The sequence below is a fragment of the Clupea harengus genome, chromosome 24 (assembly GCF_900700415.2).
Source record: "Clupea harengus chromosome 24, Ch_v2.0.2, whole genome shotgun sequence".
In the NCBI taxonomy this organism is placed as follows: domain Eukaryota; kingdom Metazoa; phylum Chordata; class Actinopteri; order Clupeiformes; family Clupeidae; genus Clupea; species Clupea harengus.
In genome coordinates, this window is record NC_045175.1 from 5,006,130 (window position 1) to 5,025,349 (window position 19,220).

Below are 19,220 nucleotides of genomic sequence, written 5' to 3' on the forward strand. Positions count from 1 at the left end.
CTTAATACATTTATGAATTAAAATGAAATATAGCATTATGTGACTCCATGACCTAATTTTGTTGTTACAAATCGAGACACGTTAGAGCACACAGCATACAGTAGCAAATTACAGCAGAGTGCAACAACACAAAATACCATAAATAAAGAGATTAGACCCTGTATTTGATTATTAACATCAACACAAACACTATAAAACAAAGAAATTAAATGAAATAAGAAATGCGGGAGTATTGTGCCACACAGTTTTGCCTTGAGACAGTCAGTGGAAATTTAACATAATCCTATTTTTTTCAGCATCATTAACACAACTGATAGCATTTCAGTTTAGTTTGTTATTAAAATACACATATATCTCGCATACACATTCATGATTTACAAAATAAATGTGACTTTTATTTAATATATACTCAGGAATAAATACTGTATCACTATTATTAGCAATACAATAAAGCAAGGGAATGGTAAGACACTGGCGAACCTTTTTTCTTTTTTTTTTCTCCTTTTTCTCTTTAAATAGTACATGCTGTCCTTCTCCCCCTGGTTATGTACTTGTAGTATTATAAATAAATGTAAGCAAAAATGCTTCATTTCTTAAACCGACATGTATGTATAAAAAAAAACCTGTACACAGTTTTTAATCTGGTATTCACAGAGCACAGTTAGTCTCAGCAATGTCCAACATGCACAGGTATAAAGCTTAAAACCTTTTGTGTCAGAACAAAGCCCATGAAACACAGCAGGATCTCTGTTGGGGGGAACCCAGGCGGCGTCAGACGTCAATGTAAGTAGGGAGTTCTGTTGAAAATTTGACTCGTGGATGAGGTTTAATGCATTCTTTTTGTGAAAGAAAACAAAGATGAAAGGGGAAAGAGAGCATAATTGGTTAGTCACTGAGAGAAACAACATTCAATTCATAAAATGCAGGGTCAGGTATGGATTGAGACAAGGGCCTTTCTTTTTAGTGGTAATTTCACAAAGTTCAAGGCTGTTTAAGCACATACGATTTTTTTTTTTTAAAGCCTTTAGGTTTGATCCTGGCTCAGAGCTGACTGGTGATTGGTTGCTGTGACTGACTCACCTGAGGGCTGAGTGCTGTGATGAACTCTGACCTCCCCGTGTTGAGTTTAAATCTGACTCATCAACGGGCTCAGTGGTGAGTTAAACTGAGATGGGGTTATTGACTCCAGCTCAAGTCAAACTCTGTAAAGTAGACTGAATATCTGACACTTGATATCTAACCCATCTGGAGTTTGGAGGCTGTTTCTTTATAACGGGACACCTTTTGAAGTAGATCCAGTAAAAAAAAAGTTGAATCACCGTTCTATATCAATGCTCTGGAAACTTTGAATGCTAACTATAAGAACCATAGTAGTAACGGTTGATTGAAAAGCTGCCCATCGATAGTGACTACTGCAGTAGGAGTGTAGTCAGGCAAGCTAATGAATGAACAAAATAAAGGGTTCTCTCATTTTGCCAAGTGGTGTAAACGCGATTAATTCTGTGGTTAAATAACATGTTATCTGGAGAACTAGCAACCTGGCAAGCTAGCAGAATCAGAAACAGCCAGCAAGCTAAAAGATTCGGGCTTGGCAACCTGGAAACCTGTCAAGCGTTATCCATGTCGGTGACTACAGAAAGTAGTACCACAAACTATACAGGTAGGTTTCTTTTTAAACTAAACCAAATATTTGTGGCAACAGGGGTATAAGCAGGATAATGGCCTTCCAGTTGCCCTGTTGTACATACATATTGGACTTGACGCATGAAACTCCACTCCTCGGCGGCCATTCACCCTTACCTTACACATCCAGCTCTTTATAGCTGACTCTCAAACCTTGACTCCGACTCACCAATGGTATGAGTGTTGCGCTCCGTGTCCAGAGGCCTCAGTGAAGAAGTCACCAACTCCCTAGCGGGGTGTGGTGCCGGCTTCCCCCCCGCCGTCGTCGCCGTCGCCACCGTAGTGTCCACGACGGCGGCGGGGCTCACCGGGCTCTGGATCATTTCTTGTTCTTTTTCGTTCTGCATCTGTGCATAGACGCTGAGGCCTGGGATCTTCCTTGAGGAAAGAATTACAATGAGACAAGGATAAAGCCTTACGGTTCAGGTGAGCGAGATGGAGAGGGAGGAAGAGGGGGAGGGCACCTAAGAAAGAGGAGGGAGGATCCCAATGCATGAAATGAATCATCATTAGCACCTCCTCGCCTCTCAGCTCAATGTGCACATATGGTTATAAAAAAAGCGCACCTCCCACACGGCTTGGTTTTTTTTATTTGTCTTAAATGCCCCTCAGCAAAATGTGTTAAACCTATTATAATGCAAATTCTTTTTTTATGACACCCGTGAAAAAAAATAGAGAGAGAGAGAGAGAGAGAGAGAGAGAGAGAGCGCAAGGGAGAGGGAAAGAGATTAGCCTGTTGTTCAAGAGCTTTTATTGGCTTTATTTACTCTCTGTGTACTCGATGACGCCTCTCCTTGTTTCTTCCCCTTCACTCTTCAGAAGATTTGGTCTAAATTGCCCCCCCCCCCCCTTGCCCTTTTCCCTTTGAGAGTGAGCTGGGCTCAACCGATCTCATTTAGCATTTCACAAAGGTCATCGTGGAAAAGCTGAAGGGGTTAAATATTGATGTTGTCTGAATGGCATTTCCCCTTTCAGGCTCTCTCTCTCTTTCTTTCTTTCTCTCTCTCTCTCTCTCTCTCTCTCTCTCCCTCTCTCTCTCTCTCTCTCTCTCTCTCAGAGAGATGCATGATCGGAGGACCGCCTCACTTGGAGACTTGAGGGGGGAATGGTGGCTGCCGCGGCGGCCTGCGCTAGCGTGTGACGGCCACAGTCGGAGGTGGGATGTGCACTGAGGCTGAGAGGAACAGGCGGGGCTGATGGGTAATGGAGTGAGACGAAATGGGCGGAGCACGTTACCTCTTGAATTTATAGACGACAAACACGGCCAGACCCACCACCACCAGAGACAGGAGCATCAGCATGGCCGAACCGCTGTGGTTCTCGCTGGTGTCCACTAGGGGTGCTGTAGATGCATATAACAAATTTACAAAACAGGTGCTGGGGGGTTAAGAAAAAGACACCCTTTACAGTTCTGGCTGAATGGCTCCTTCTGGCCAGAACTTTTGTTTGGTTTGAAATTCACAAAGTGTTATCCACAACAGCCCCAGGGCTTGCTACTATCCATGTGATTAACAAACACCTGCGTCTTATTAGGGAATACACACACACACACACACACACACACACACACACACACACACACACACACACACACACACACACACACACACACACACACACTCAGGGTGGTGTGCTAGACCTTGAGGAACAAGGACGGAAACCATTAAATTAGAGTTGGCAGTGCTTCACGTGTTGTTGCTAAATGGTTTACAAAAGAAAATGAAGGTCAATTAATCCCTGAGCCTGAGAAAATGCATGGAAATATACCATAGCACAAGTCAGTACACAAATTAGAACTGATTACATGTGAGCACACTACTATATGCTATAATGCTTTTCACTTCAGGTATAGTTTGTTTCTTAGTGTAGACTATTTGAATGATAGCGTTTAAAAAAAAAATATTAAATTAAAGAAAGTGTCAGGGAAGTCAAACATGCAACAAAAAAACAATGGTCTCCCAAAGACCATAACCTCAAGCTGAAATAGAACTGGGACTCACCGGCTGATAAGTGTGCAGCGTAGACGGTGATCTGGACTCCTGGTCTAAGGATAAACTGAACCAGGTTCTGATTCAAGGCTCCTAACACCACCTCAGAGAGCTGTAACAGGGGCCAACAAGGGACACAGTTAGTAACGAACCAGAGATTAGCCTTTGTTAATGGGACAGCAAGAATGTGTTGTGAAACTTTTTTCTCTAGACATAAGATAAATGATAATGATTCCAATTGTGCTCCAATACGTCTGAGCATTTCCTCTATCCTCTTTCTTTGTTTCAGCAAACGTATCCCATTAAGCGTATCCCAGCGTCTGAAAATCAAATCCTTATAACAACTGAACAGGACGAACAGACTGCTGATGAATACTGAATTCACAGTTCCTTCAGAGTCTCAGAGGCCACAACTAGTAAGATACACATTGGTTGATAAACAGTTCCACAGTCCACAGGTCCGTCTAAGCCAAAAGGGATAGAAAAAAAACATGCTGCCTAGGTATGTTATACTGCATTCATCGACAGTATTCTGCTACATTCTGCGTAGCGTAAATTGTATTTTCATTTCTCTTGACTTGTTCTCTTGTTTTAGTTTTCTTCTTTTTAAATCTAGTAGCCTCAGTTCGGTTACAACAGCATAAACCCTCATGTTTTGTATGCCAAGAGAAGTGAATCCATAGCCAGTCGGTCTTGAGCTCACTGTCAAATGCACCAGTTTTTTTTTCCTTCCTCTCTGAATTTCGTTTGATTTTACAGGCTGGCTTCATTAATTTGATCCGCCTCATTTGGCAAATTAATCGTGGCGTGGGCAAATTCCTGCGGTCCTTCAGCCTCTGCTATATTTCTCGTTTAAAATTAGACTGTTCCATGAATAATTACTTATTCTCGCTGTTGTATCAGGGTCAGTAAATCTATTATTCGTCTTAATGAGCTTCAAACACATTGCACCTTCAAGACGCCAACCTTGAATGAAAATTCATTGCATGGCTTTATGGGTAGGAAGGAGGGAAAGCATGCTGTCAGCGCGTGCAATCACACAAGGTCCAGGCCAAAAAAATAATTCTTAGGCTAGGAGAGTGCGACAGCCGTCTGACGTGTCGCTCATAATCATGCACACAGTCGAAAGGTATAATCTGACATACTGCAGGTACTTGGAACATGACTAACATCAGGACTGAGACAAGTCCTTCGTGGCACTCGTTAGCTCAGCGGGAACCCTTAACATGAGCTCTGAAGAGTGAGCGGACAGCTCTTATATTCTGAAAGCATATATATATATATATATATATATATATATATATATATATATGTGTATTCCTGCACTGATGTCTGGTATATAAAGAAGTCTCTGGAAAGTATGGTCTTGAAATGAACTGTGCGACCTTTGAAAGCAACGAGAGTGACTGAGACAAGACTAGGTAAGTACTAGGTCTTTTATGTGTCCGGGTTCTGAAAAGACTTCGGAACAAATAACCTTTGATTGCCACTCGGCTACAGTGAAATGGTCAGGACAGACGCCGTAATAGCAGAGGCCTGATGGAACGCACCCAGGCACCTATTTGTGTTATTTTTTTTTCTCTCTCAGGAATTCAAAGACAGGAAAAAACGTCCCTACGCCGACCTGCGATGCTGAAAAATGGTGGACTGAAGCACGATTTTTGTGCACCCAGCACGCTGGCTCTCTTTCAGTGCCGTACTTGACTCTGGCGGTGTATCGAGCCCGTTTGCCCCCCCCTTTGGCGGTGTATCGAGACCGTTCCCCCCCCCCCCCCCTGCACAGGGCGCTGATGAGCTGCAGTGTTCTATGATATTAAATCTCTCTGCGGAAGTGGAACGTTTATGCGGGCCAACATTGACATCTGCTGGAAGCAAGATGAAACTCATCTTGCAACATCTTTGATCATTTCACTTTTTTCAAACAAGGTTTTTGATCCACTGAAGCAGAAATGATCAATCAAGACAGGCTCATTTTCTTTAATCCCCCCCCCCCTCCTCCTCTGCCAGGTAATTTTGCATTTGATATCACATGGACTCCTAATACATTACTGAAGATACTACTGTGACACTGCAGGGGGGACATAAGCCACAGTAACACAACGCAACAGGCTAGGACTGTACGGTCGTGTTCCTCTGGACACTCTGGACACCTACACCTCCAGAAGATGTCCAATAAAGTCACAGTAACTGAAAAGGGCCGTATCATGAACAATATAATGCAGTCCCATTTCCAATTACATTTTTGTCCCCTTGTATTAGCATGTAACCCTATGAAGCTGCCTGGCAGGTAATATAGTGCTTTATAATGTACGATGTGGGGTTGTGTGGAATGCCGGCTGTCATTATGAAAAGGTCTGCCGTGCTTTAAATTGGACTGGGCCATGGGGTGTATTTTCCACAAAAAAGCTTGGTGCTATGACCATCCATCAAATGAACCACTTTGAAATCTCTCTTTCTGCAGTTAGTCTGTCTCTTTCTGTTCTGCGGGTGGTTGCTGTACAACAATGCTGTTGGAAGACTCGTCCCATGTGTGTTTTGGGGAGGGGGGACCCCTCCCCTCCTCACTGACCTCATCCAGGTGTGCGGAGGTCTTCTCGGGCTTGCCCTCGGTGACGCGTTTGTCCGGCAGCAGGAAGAACTCTGCTGTGGTAGGTAGCCCCGGCAAAACGGTGACCAGCAGCAGCTCCCGGTCGATACCAGTGGCCTGTGGAGGGAGAGAGATAGAGAGAGGGAAGGAGAGGTGAGAGAGAGAGGAAAGGAGAGGTGAGAGAGGAAGAGAGAGAGAGAGGAAAGGACAGAAAGGGAGAGGTGAGAGAGGAAGAGAGAGAGAGAGAGAGAGAGAGGAAAGGAGAGGTGAGAGGAGGAAAGACAGAGAGAGGGAGAGAGAGAGAAAGGAGAGGTGAGAGGAAGAGAGAGGAAGAGAGAGAGAGATAGAGGAGGGAGAGAGAGAAAGAGGGAGAGATAGGAGGGAGAGGAGAGAGGAGAGAGAGAGAGAGAGATGAGGGAGAGGTGAGAGGAGAGAGAGAGAGAGAGAGGGAGAGAGAGGAGGGAGAGGAGAGAGGGAGAGAGAGATAGGAAGAGAGAGAGAGGAAGAAAGAGAGAGAGAGGTGCAGGAAGAGCAAACACACAATGGATTAAAGAGGGAAAACCAGCTGAGAGGATGAAATAAAAACCCATACTATCAAGTAAATGAACACTCAAATAACTTAATAGGGGAATAGAGAAGAATGAGCAGATAGAGAAAGGACCAAATAAAAACAGACATAAAGGAAACCAGCCCAGGGGGGAGAGAGAGAGAGAGAGAGAGAGAGAGAGAGAGAGAGAGAAAGAGAGAGAGAGAGAGGCCTTCCCAGTCCACTCAGGCTCCCACACTGAACCGGCCCATTTCACTAAGCACCAGCCCAAAGCAATAGCAGCTCTCGGAAATGGAAAAAGTCCTCTGACTTATGGGACTGGGTCAGCCGCACCCATTATGAGTCCTCATAATGCATTATGTAGGCTGGCCCTCTCACAGGGACTCCAGAGTAATGTCATGCACAGCTTGCCACGGGCTATGTGTGGATTAACACAGTCATGGGCTTTTAGCTTTTTTTATTTATTCTTTTTTTTTCATTTTTATTTATTTATTGTTATATAGCGTATATGTTTTTGTGTATTTGTTTGTTTATTTATTTGTTTATTTGTCTGTTTGGGTACAAATGCACGTGCTTCTATGAAGTTGATACCTTATGTGCAGCTTTTGAGGTTGAGAAGTGTGTGTGTGTGTGTGTATGTGTGCGTATGTGTTTGTGAGAGGAGAGACAGAGAGATAGTGTGTCTGTGTGTGATTGAGTGTGTTTTCAAACTCTCAGGCCCCATGTCACCATAAAGTGGATTGTCTGTCTGCAGCATCTGTCCCTGTGTGTCACCAGTCAAAAAAGAGATTGATCTTTTTGGACACTTCCTCTTCCCCTCTGCTCCAAAACGAACATGCACTCGCCTATCTTAAATTATACAAGCTGACTGCGAAACTGAAGAGATTTGACTTTTTTTCAGACTCGCCACTACATAAAACATCAAACTACCCCACTCCCATCTCTGACTAAATCCCCCCATGCATGACAGAAATGCGCGCCGTTGGAGGCAACCGGAGAAGCCCTCGCCGCCGCACCACAAAGTCGAAAATCTAATTTCACCTTTCTGGTTTTTTTTTTTCGAGAGGAACAGAGCAATCAGTCGAGAAGATCAGAAGAAGGCCTCAAGAGGGGTGTGGATTAGATGGATTGAATGGATAGGATGGATTGTAGTGGTGTTCTTCAGCATTCTCTAATGGAATGAAGGAGGAGGAAGGCAAAAAAAAGAAAGGAGGAAGAAAAAGAAATCAAAGTAAACAAGCTCCGAGCGGTGCTTTTGGACAAACTCACTTGAATCACGGAGTTCCTGATGACCCGGCTGACGTCCAGTCTCCATTCGGCCACGTCAGGGTTGTGCTCGTCCAGGTTGGCGGAGAAAGCCAGGAGATGGGACTTGAAGTACTCTGAGGATGTGATTAATCAGAGATAGATAGATAGAGATTTGCTTTGATGTTTTTTTTTGTTTTGTGGAAATGCCATGTGCCTTGATTTCGTTGATTTCTGTTGCAGATGGACTCCGATCGTCGAGCACAGAAAGTCAAGTGAGGTCTGCATTTTATCAAAAAGAAATACAAAATGTATAAGTTTGGCGGCCGTGTCGGTCTGAGCACGAACAGGGCCGGGTCACAGGTGAATGGCTGGAGTTGAATGAAATAAGCCTTTCTATTAAACTGATAGATATTTGTAAGATTCCCGATTTCTACCCTCAACCTCAATCCAAATCCTGTTTGTGTCATTTTTCAATCCTTTGTCTTCTTTTCAGAATCAGAATCAGCTTTATTGGCCAAGTATGTTGAAACACACGAGGAGTTGAGCTCCTGTTGTTGTTGGTCTTGAAACAAGGACAAATATACTGATTATATACAGACAACACACAAGAGTATAGTTCCCTCCTTGAGACACTAAGGCTCAGTTAAATACGGCCAATGGGAAAACTCAGAACTGTTAAATGTAACAGCGGGATTTCTGGTGTTGAAGTGTTGGTCTGCGTTTCCAAATGCAAGGGAGAGTCAGGGGGACATGCTCACCGTGGACGGCGATGATCTTCCTGTCCTGCAGGATGATGTTCCCAGCGGACACCTGCACCGTGACAACGTTGGTTCCTTCCCTGGAGAAGGTGAAGGCGACGCTTCCATCCAGGGTAATCACTGGCTGCATTTGTAAAGTAATGAAAGTGAGTCTTGTGTATATACAGTCTGTGTGTGTACAGTTGAGGATGCTGGCAGATGGGACCTTGGGAGGGGGGGGGGGGGGGGGGGGGGGGGGGGGTGACAGAGAGAGAGACAATGTGTGTGTGTGTGCTTGTGTGTGCTTGTGTGTGTGTGTGTGTGTGTGTGTGTGTGTGTGTGTGTGTGTGTGCTTGCATGTTTATAGTGGAGATAGGGTGAGACGAGAAGAGATGGAGAAAACAGCATGAAAGGAAATATTGGGAAAAGGAAAAAGATACAGAGAAGAACAATTCAGTGGTATACAAGTGTGTTCCCAGTATGGTGTGTGTGTGCGTATGTGTGTGTGTGTGTGTGTGTGTGTGCGTGTGTGTGTGTGTGTGTGCGTGTGCGTGTGTGTGCGTATTAGCGTGTGTGTGTTTGTGTGTGTGTGCGTGTTAGCGTGTGTGTGTGTGGCAGTGTGGTTGTTTATATAGAATGGATCCCATGGGAGTCCCTTGTCAGCTTGGTTAACCGCTTATGTTGGCTTAATTTGCACTACAGAGATGGAACTCTGCCATCTCCCCTCTTCCTCTCTCCTCTCTTCACACAGTGTCTAAAACACACACACACAGACACACACACACACACACGAGGTGAGTTGTATCTGAGGTATAGTATCTACTGCTCAGTCTATTTTAGCGTGTCAGTCACTGCTCTTTTCTGTAATTACGGCCTCCTGTTCCCCTCAGGGGTGGGTATCTCATTGGTGGCCATCTTTTGAAGTATTCCGCTGGTATGCACCATGTGTGGAATTTGAGTATAGAAAGACTACAATGCCCACAACTGCTATTTCTTCTGTGCTCAGAACTTCTGTCTTTGATAGAGATCTTGGTGACACCTTGGTGCTAGTCAGCACACTAATGCATCTTCTGGCTATAAGTTATTTAGCGATAAAAAAATCATTCCTCTCAGTATTCCTCCCTGCTGTGTTTAACACTGAAAGTTCAGTTGCTGGAAATGGGAGTGTTGGGTCTACACTCTTCTAATTCTGTGTGTCTGAGAGATCATTATTAATTAATTAGTGCACAGTATCTGAGTGGTGCCTTCTTTTAGTGTGAGAAAGCGTAGGAGCCGCTGTCCCGGTTCACTGACAGGCACTGCTAACGGGAGCCGCTGGCCCAGTTCACTAACAGGCTAACGGGAGCCTCTGCAATGCCAGAGTCCAAGGGAGCAAGTGAAGGTGGAGCTGCTATCTTTAGAACGAGACCCTATCCAAGGTCTTCCTCTCTTTCCCTCTCTCTCTCTCTTTCTTTCTCTCTCTCTCTCTCTCTCTCTCTCTCTCTCTCTCTCTCTATCACTCTTTCTGTCCCTCGCTGTGCTCATAGATTGACCATCTAAAAAGACTTTAGAATGAAACCCCATCTTTAGAAAGAGTCTCTCTCCTCTCTCCTCTCTCTCTCTCTGTGTGTGTGTGTGTGTGTGTGTGTGTGTGTGTGTGTGTGTTTGGTCCTCAGATTCACATACTGTGCTCACAGACTGGCCATCCATAAAGCTTCAAGGGGCTTCTGTGGCTCTCTCATCTAAGACCCCAGGGAAAAGATTTTGTTACAAGCCTCGACTCTGTTCAGTTAACCCATCTTCACCCATCTCCATCCTTTGCAGCTGCCTTAGCATTTTAGAAACCATCTAAAAACTTTGCGCTCTCAGAAGTCTTATGTCATAAGGCTGGCGTAATCATGTCATAAACATGTTATGACAGTTACCCTAAGCCTACAATTAGTCATCAAGACAGTCAGTGTCAAATTGTATGACTGTGTCATGTTCTCACTAATGATAACTGTTATGACAGTCCTCAGGATTTTTATGTGGCACATCAGCTTATGTTAAGTAAAAATAAGCTGTCATTGCATCAGATATTTCTTCGAAATTAATGACAACCTAACTCTTCTGTCACTTGGCACTGACTGTCATGACGTGTCACAGCAGATGGCTTCTATGATGCGGTCACGTCTGTCTGATGAAACTCGACCGGAGGATCACGCGGACGCACACGCACAAGCACACGCACACACACACACACACACACACAAACACACACACACACGGCGCGTTGTCCTGCTCACCTCGCTGTTGTTGCCAAGCCACCAGATGTAGGTGGCGGTGCCCACCTGGCTGGGCCACAGCACGGCCGTCAGGTTCACCTCTTTGTTCTTCACGGCCACGAAGGGAGCCGAGAGGTGGATGTGTTCAAGCGGACCTGCTCAGTCATGGGGGGGGGGGGGGGGGGGCAGGAGGAAGGAGCAACAACAGTGGAGAGAGGGTGAAAAAAAAATAACACGACACGAGAAAGACAAAAGTTTAGTTTACAAAGTTAGGAAGTGACATGCAAGCAAACCCAGAATGGCATGGAAACAAACCCTGAATGGCATGCAAGCAAACCCAGAGGGCTACTGCTAGAGAGAGATGAAGAGAGAGATGGAGAGAGAGGCGAGAAGAGAGAGAGAGAGAGAGAGAGAGAGAGAGAAAGAGCGAGATGAAGAGAGAGTCAGAAGCAGAGACAGAGAAAGAGAGAGATGGAGAGAGGGAAGAGGAGAGACAGAGATGAAAAGCAAAACTATGTGGGAATTTGTAAAAAAAATAAAAAAAACCTACATATTCCACTCTGGGAGTCTGCGCCATCTGTGTGTTATTTTTCATGGCTGGCATGAGGGAGCCGTTCTGGCCTTATTTACCTCTCTGGCATGGCAGGATTGACAGATTGGAAGGCTTCATGCTCCCTGATCAATAACTCACTGCTATTGCATCTGCCACTGTGGAGAACCCTGGGGACAGGGACGCTCTGTGTGTGTGTGTGTGTGTGTGTGTGTGTGTGTGTGTGTGTGTGTGTGTGTGTGTGTGTGTGTGTGTGTGTGTGTGTGTGTGTGTGTGTGCGTGAGTGTGTGTCTGTGTGTGTGTGTGTGTGTGTGTGTGTGTGTGTGTGTGTTTGTGAGGACTCATGTCACATGAAGACACAGCACCACTGTCTCTGACCACAGATTGTTCCTAGTTTCATGGGATCCTGTGTGTGCGTGTAGGGGTAGGTCATTCACACTTGAGTGTATGCATAACTATCTATTTGGGAAGCATAAAACTGTCCCTGGACGCTTTGTGTTTGTGTGTGTGTATGTGTGTGTGTGTGAGAGTGTTAGTGTGTGTGTGTGTGTGTGTGTGTGTGTGTGTGTGTGTGTGTGTGTGTCTGTGTGTGTGTGAGTGTGTGTGTGAGTGTGTGTGTGTGTGTGTGTGTGTGTGTGTGTGTGTGTGTGTGTGTTTGTGAGGACTCATGTCACATGAAGACACAGCACCACTGTCTCTGACCACAGATTGTTCCTAGTTTCATGGGATCCTGTGTGTGCGTGTAGGGGTAGGTCATTCACACTTGAGTGTATGCATAACTATCTATTTGGGAAGCATAAAACTGTCCCTGGTGTGTGTGTGTGTTAGTGTGTGTGTGAGATAACTATCTATTTGGGAAGCATACAACTGTCCCTGGTGTGTGTGTGTGTTAGTGTGTGTGTGAGTGTTTGTAGATACTCATCTGTCACATGAAGACACAGCACCACTGTCTCTGATCACAGATTGTTCCAAGATCTCTCTCTCTCTCTCTCTCTCTCTCTCTCTCTCTCTCTCGCTCTGTGTGTGTGTGTAGTTTGCTTAGGTCTTTCACACGTCATGTACATCTATTCATTTGTAAGGACACAACAGTCCCCAGTGCCTGTACGTGCGCTTGTGTGCTTCAATTTGTGCACACGGACACGTCCACACATCTCTGTGCACACGCGTGTGCTCGTTAGTCGTCACTCACAGCTCACGTGCAGATACAGCACCACGGTCTCCACGCCCAGGTCGTTCCTGGCGGTGGCCGCCACGCGGTAGATGCCCACGCTCCTGTACACGTGCTTGATGCCGTCCTCCACCGTGCTGATGTTGGAGTAGGTGACGGTGTTGCCGTTGCCGAAGTCTAGCATGATGGTGGTGCGTGAGCCAGAGCCCTGCGGGTAACGGGGTTGGGGGGATGGTGTAGAGGGGACAGCGTGTCAGCGTGCCATTTCACAGGTGCGTGACATTTGCTCACGCCTGAGGTAAATGTCACGTCGGAGACGACACGCGCATGCTGAAGGATGGATCGCTGCAGACCGCCTGCTATGAGATTGTGTCTAATGGGGGAAGCCAGGGGATCTGGAGATGCAGGCGAAAAAGCCACTAATGATCGAATGTTTTCCCACTAATGTTGGGAAAAAATATATTTAATGTCAGTAAAAATCATTAAAAAGACAGGAAAAAACAACGTGGAAGACCTTGTGTTCGGGTATTAATTAGGTGTGATTTAAAGGTATAATTAAGAATTTAATGAGGTGTAATTAAAGTTGAAGAAAGACTAAAACAGACTGATGCACTTAAGAAAGTCGACCCATCAAAACAAAATGTGATTGAAACAGGTGGAATTGAATATTACCTGTTTGCCTGTTGTGTCATACATGAACTAATTGCTTAGACGATTTAGCATTATCTTACTCTGTAAGTCATATCCCTGGTTATGTACTCTGTCATTTGCATTCATCTTAGCAAATGGCATTTGTGAAGATTCAGGTTCGCCTGTAAACATTTGAGCTCCTTTCCCTCAGATAGCCCATTTCCTTCTATGAACAACCCCACCTCCTTCACCCATTCACCTCCTTCACCTCCTTCACCTTTTGCCCTCTGTCCTCACCCCCTCTTCCCTTCAGAGGACCAGCTCCCCTATGGTAGGCCAAATCCCCAATTGTCTCCCCTTCTGACCACACCCTATAACTTAAACATAAGACCACACCTCCCCTGTATTCTCCCGCCGGACTGAAAGGTATAAATGCCAACACCTTCTTAGTGCCAGGTAGGCCATTCTCTGAGCGACAAGCTTGTTTCCACGCTGAACCAAGTCCAAACTACGTCTTCTGGTCTATTCGTCAAGTTTGGTGTGCTCGTTAGATCCTATCAAAACAACCCCTAGTGATACATTTACACAAATAATCCCAAAATGAAACCAGTTTTACACGATGAATCAACGCAATGCTCAGTGCCAAACTCAAACATATGTATAAATGACCGTAATGGCCTATAATGCATGTACAAACACATGCTGCTATGCTGAGAATCCAACAGTGAAACCAGGTATAACAATCCCCAAAACAATTGAAACTCTAACACTAACGAAGTCTTGATAGCCTCTGTGTATTGTACGTGTGACCCACCTCTTCCAGAAACACCAGGAAAGTGACGTTGCTGTTGACGGTAGCGGTGAGGGTGCCATCGCTGGTGACCAGGTGGAGCCCCCTAGGGGCCTGGCGGGGGCATGGCTGCCTGTGTGCCGTGTACAGGTCCACCACTCCACCTGTGCAGTTATTTGGTCACAACCTTCCTGTAGCTAGTGCAACAGAAAGAGAGAGGGAGAGGGACAGAAAAAAGAAACAAGCCTCGTTGGTTACGTATTCATCTATCGCGAAGTATTATCATTAATTCATTCACCCATTTATTCATCACATCTTTTTCATCTATCCAACTTTCCATCGATCATTATATTTGGGGTATAATTAATAATCGTTGATTCACATCTATCCGTCCATAGATTCCATGTCCATTGAGGAGTGTGACTCACCCTGTGCTGTTGAGGAAGCTGCTCGCCGTGGTGCAGCTCCTCGTCATCGACGACGGGAGGAACCAAAAGGCGGGGGAGCACTTCCCGTCACTTCGCCTCTCGTAGCCGTAGTCGCTTGAAAAAAATGAAATAATGAAGTAAATAAAAGATACAAAAATCTGCATGAGAGGAACGAAACCTCAACGAGGCGTTTCACTGGATTCTTCTTGTCAGTGTATCTCATTAGGAACTTCAAAAGCGGCTTGGTGCGTATTCCTTGACCCCCCCCCCCCCTTCCTCACCACACTGCAAAGCTGATGTTAAGTAAAATAAATAAATAAAACGATCATCAAAGTGGTTGTCTGCCTTAAACCAGACACCCAACGCAGAGCATCCTAAGCGCTCCGTAGCTCCTCGAAAGGAGATCAAACAGCCGAGGGTTCAGCCCCTTCAGTTGTTTGTCCTCCAATTAACAAAAAAAAGTGACGTGATTGCATTGAGGGGAACAAATTGCCTCAATTAGCGCTACATGCAACTCAAGACACAGAGGCTTGGTGATGGTTAATGAAAGCTATTAAAGGGAAGAGAGTTATCGGTCACGTCACACAACAACCCCCCCCGCCGCCCCATCTTCCCCCGCCTAGCATGTCTCTTGTGGAACATGGGGAGGTGTGGGAATTGACAGAAAGCAATATCACATAGCTAGGTGTCTAGGAGTCCTTTCTAGGATGCAGCCTGGAGAGTGTGAGTACTGTTTAGGACACGCCAGGAGAGGGTGCGTGATGAGGGGGCCGTGGAGTCCTTTCTAGGATGCAGCCTGGAGAGTGTGAGTACTGTTTGGGACACGCCAGGATAGGGTGCGTGATGAGGGGGCCGTCGAGTCCTTTCTAGGATGCAGCCTGGAGAGTGTGAGTACTGTTTGGGACACGCCAGGATAGGGTGCGTGATGAGGGGGCCGTCGAGTCCTTTCTAGGATGCAGCCTGGAGAGTGTGAGTACTGTTTGGGACACGCCAGGAGAGGGGGCGTGATGAGGGGGTCGTGTGGTGAGAATGGGGAAGGGAAGCCGGGACGTGGCGCAGTGCATGCGCCTGGGTGGCGCTTTAGGGAAATCAATAGTGCAATGGAGGGGGATCGTCTCCAGACCAGATGTTGTGTGTTCGCATAGCAGCATCATGCGTGTGTGTGTGTGTGTGTGTGTGTGAGAGAGCGCAGAGAAACACAAGGACAAACACACACACACACACACGCACACACACACACACACACACACACACACACACACACACAAAGATTGCAAAGTTTCAGGTGTTAGAATCCAATCTTTTTTTTTATGTAATTTTCTCACAGCTTGGAGTGGTGCAGTTGACTAGTTTCCATTAAGCAGGAGGCAGGCTCGACAAGAACCCCCCCCCCCCTCCCCAAAATCTCCTCTGCAATGCTAATCTCATGCAGACTGGCCATGACGGTGATCCTCTATCTTTTTCACCCATCAGTTACTTCAGTCTTTCCTCACCCAACACACACACACACACCCTACACACACACACACACACACACACACACACACACACACACACACACACACACACACACACACACACACACCCTTCTTTTCTTTTCTTTTCTTTTCTTTGCTCCTGACTGCAAATTTGCATCTGACATATCGAAAGGTCAAATCCTATCTATGAAAACGAATATTTGTGGTGCACAACTAGCTAAGTCATTCAAATCAGTCTGGGGGTGTGTGTGTGGGGGGGGGGGGGGGCACAGTCCTTTGCATCCTCTCCAACTTCTTGTCCCAGATTTCTAGTGGTGAATAGCTATTAGGGAATAACAGAGACTAGTGAACTGTAAATAAACCAGCGTGCGTCTTGAAGCCTGGCTAACCTCATGGGGGATTAAGTTTGGCTTTTGGCGCGCGTGTCTGTGTGTGTGTGTGTGTGTGTGTGTGTGTGTGTGTTGAAGAGAGGGGTAGGGAGCACTGGAGCATTGCCTGTTGGAGTTTGCACACTCACCACTCGAAGTCGGACTCGGTGCAGTCGCACGGCTCCGAGATCATGGTGACCGAGTGCGATTTACCCATAACGCACCGGGCTATTGGCTTCAGCTTCCTGTAGATGCGTTTCACCCCCATGAGGCACGTCTCACCCTACAAAAATAAATAAATAAATAAATAACAGCGGAGAGAGAGAGAGAGAGAGACAGAATTTCAAACATGAGGCACCCTATCTGATCAAAAATGCTGTTTGGAACCGGTTCTCTTTGTTACCATAAATAATTCACTGTGTGTGTGTCACGCTGGGTATTAAAAGACGCAAAAATGAATAAAAAAAAAGCACATAATAATAAAAAAAAACTACTTCTGTGACTTATTTGAGTTTTTTTTTGTATTCTCGGTGCAAAGGGTGGGTTTTGTGTAGTCGGCGATAACTTCGCTTCGCACTGCTGTTTTTCTGAATTGCTCAGCAATGGTTGAAAAGGTTTTGTTGGGGTGGAGAGGGATTTTATTTTTGTAGAGGGAGAGGGGGAGAGGGAGTTGACACTGTATTAAAATGAAGAAAGATTTTTGCTCAAATGTGTGTGTTGTATTTCATTCTTTCCCCATGTCTTTCTTTCCCCATTGCATGGGTGGACTACATTTTCCCATTGCAGAAATATAAACCTAGGAGGCGACTCTTTTTTAAAACTACAGCATGATATATGGAATACAAATCAGAGCCATCCCAAAGGGGAGTTAGCATGTCCTCTGTGTCTCGCCTCCTTTATTTCATACACAGAATGACGCTTGGAAACACTTTGGAACAAATATCTTTATCCGCCGCTTTTTTTTTTTTTTTTAAACAATCTGCTCACAACAAGAGATATGTAGAGATATGGGTGAAAACGGGTCAGGATTAAAAAGAAAATTCACATATTAATAAAATGTCATTCACTGCAACCTTGTTCTAGGTTCATGTTCTAGTTATGAACTAATTTGCTCTGCTGCATTAACACATGACATATACTTACCACTAATACCACTCATTTGACACTAGAGATACAACACTCTTCTCTCACACTTTCCTCTGTCTCTTTCATCCTCCAATTCACTGCCCAGGCAACAGTTACGTGCGTATATGGTGCTGTTTTTCCAAAAGGTCCTGTTCTAGAGCCACTGTGAACAGCCCAGCTGCCGTACCATTCTCTATGTCTACATTTCACTCTTCTGTTGGCACGTATCCGTCTACACACACACACACACACACACACACACACACACACACACACACACACACACACACAGGCGCATATGGTGTCCTCTTGAGAGGCCCATGTCAGCTGTGTTTACTGACAGGGTCCCCGCAACGCCCATCTGCGTGAACCTTTGGCGTGACCGTGGCGGGGGGAATGTCAAAGTGGACAGAAGGGGGGGCCCATCCTCAGCTCGCCTCAGTAGACCCAACAGACTCCCCGCAGCCACAACGTGCCAATGCCCACACACACGCACGCACACACACACACACACACACACACACACACACACACACACCTACACAAACACAGGCACACACACACACACATACACACACACACACACACACACACACACACATACACACACACACACACACCCACACACACACCCACACACACACACACACACGTACACACAAACACTCTAATGGGACTGACTGCAGAAATAGGAGCAGGGTGCCACAAGTGGGATAGCTGGCGATGGCCGATTAGGAAGAAGGCTGGATCCATCCACAGAGCCCTTATAGTAGACCGCTGCTGCCCTCCACACCCTGAGCAGGACTGGGAGAGAGAGCAGGCTGCTGCAGCAGCCCTGTCTATTAAGGATGGTACTGCTCTGGCTTTGGCGGGTAATGGGATGATGGCAGAGGGGACCTCGGGGTGGGGGGTGGGGTGGGGTGGGGTGGGGTTAAAAGTCACAAATAAACGTTTGCTTGTCACGCATGTCTGGGTGTTACATGTTTGTGCAGTGAAACATCTCAAACGTTGGGGTTTTATGTCATGATACGTCAATAGAATATAGTGTGTGGGTGTGTATGGGTATGTTTGCGTGTGTGTGTGTGTGTGTGTGTGTGTGTGTGTGTGTGTGTCTGTGTGTGTGTGTGTGAGAGAGAGTGTGTTGGAGAGAGACACAATATTTGTATGTGTGTGTGTGTGTGTGTGTGTGTGTGTGTGTGTGTGTGTGTGTGTGTGTGTGTGTGTGTGTGTGTGTGTGTGTGTGTGTGTGTGTGTGTGTGTGTGTGTGTGTGTGTGCTCTCTGATGTCCTCACCTGGTTCTGCAGGTGCCAGGTCTGGTAGTCGCCCTCAGTGCAGCGGCGGTTAAAGATGGACCTGAAGTCGATCTTCACCAGCTGCCACTCGGAGCGATGGCTCACGTGACCGAATATCCTGCAGAGGCACACACACACACACACACACACACACACACACACACACACACACACAAACCATCCATCAGCCATCCCCAGAGTTGTCCTTATGGGGAAATTAATGACTCCATTTATTCAATGTGGCATCAGGCTTCTTTAATATTCACTTACACACTCTGTAGTCAAAATGATGATGGGTAAAAACATAATTTGCAGATGATGATTTTTCTGAAACATTTTTATCTGCATTCTGCTAATA

The 19,220-nt window shown here is 45.8% G+C and overlaps 1 protein-coding gene across 1 annotated transcript in view; it reads right to left on the minus strand.

Moving 5' to 3' along the window:
• Positions 1–370: 370 nt before the first annotated feature.
• The window catches only part of LOC105891016 (VPS10 domain-containing receptor SorCS1), a 132,358-nt gene continuing 113,508 nt past the window's right edge, over positions 371–19,220 (minus strand). Inside the window, 14 exon segments of the mRNA XM_031561850.2 lie at positions 371–836; positions 1,853–2,061; positions 2,920–3,025; positions 3,684–3,783; positions 6,241–6,375; positions 8,075–8,187; positions 8,812–8,935; positions 11,055–11,188; positions 12,773–12,959; positions 14,196–14,348; positions 14,350–14,368; positions 14,600–14,713; positions 16,595–16,728; positions 18,863–18,980. Of these exon segments, the coding sequence (XP_031417710.1) occupies positions 772–836; positions 1,853–2,061; positions 2,920–3,025; positions 3,684–3,783; positions 6,241–6,375; positions 8,075–8,187; positions 8,812–8,935; positions 11,055–11,188; positions 12,773–12,959; positions 14,196–14,348; positions 14,350–14,368; positions 14,600–14,713; positions 16,595–16,728; positions 18,863–18,980 (1,711 nt within the window). The 3' untranslated portion in view covers positions 371–771.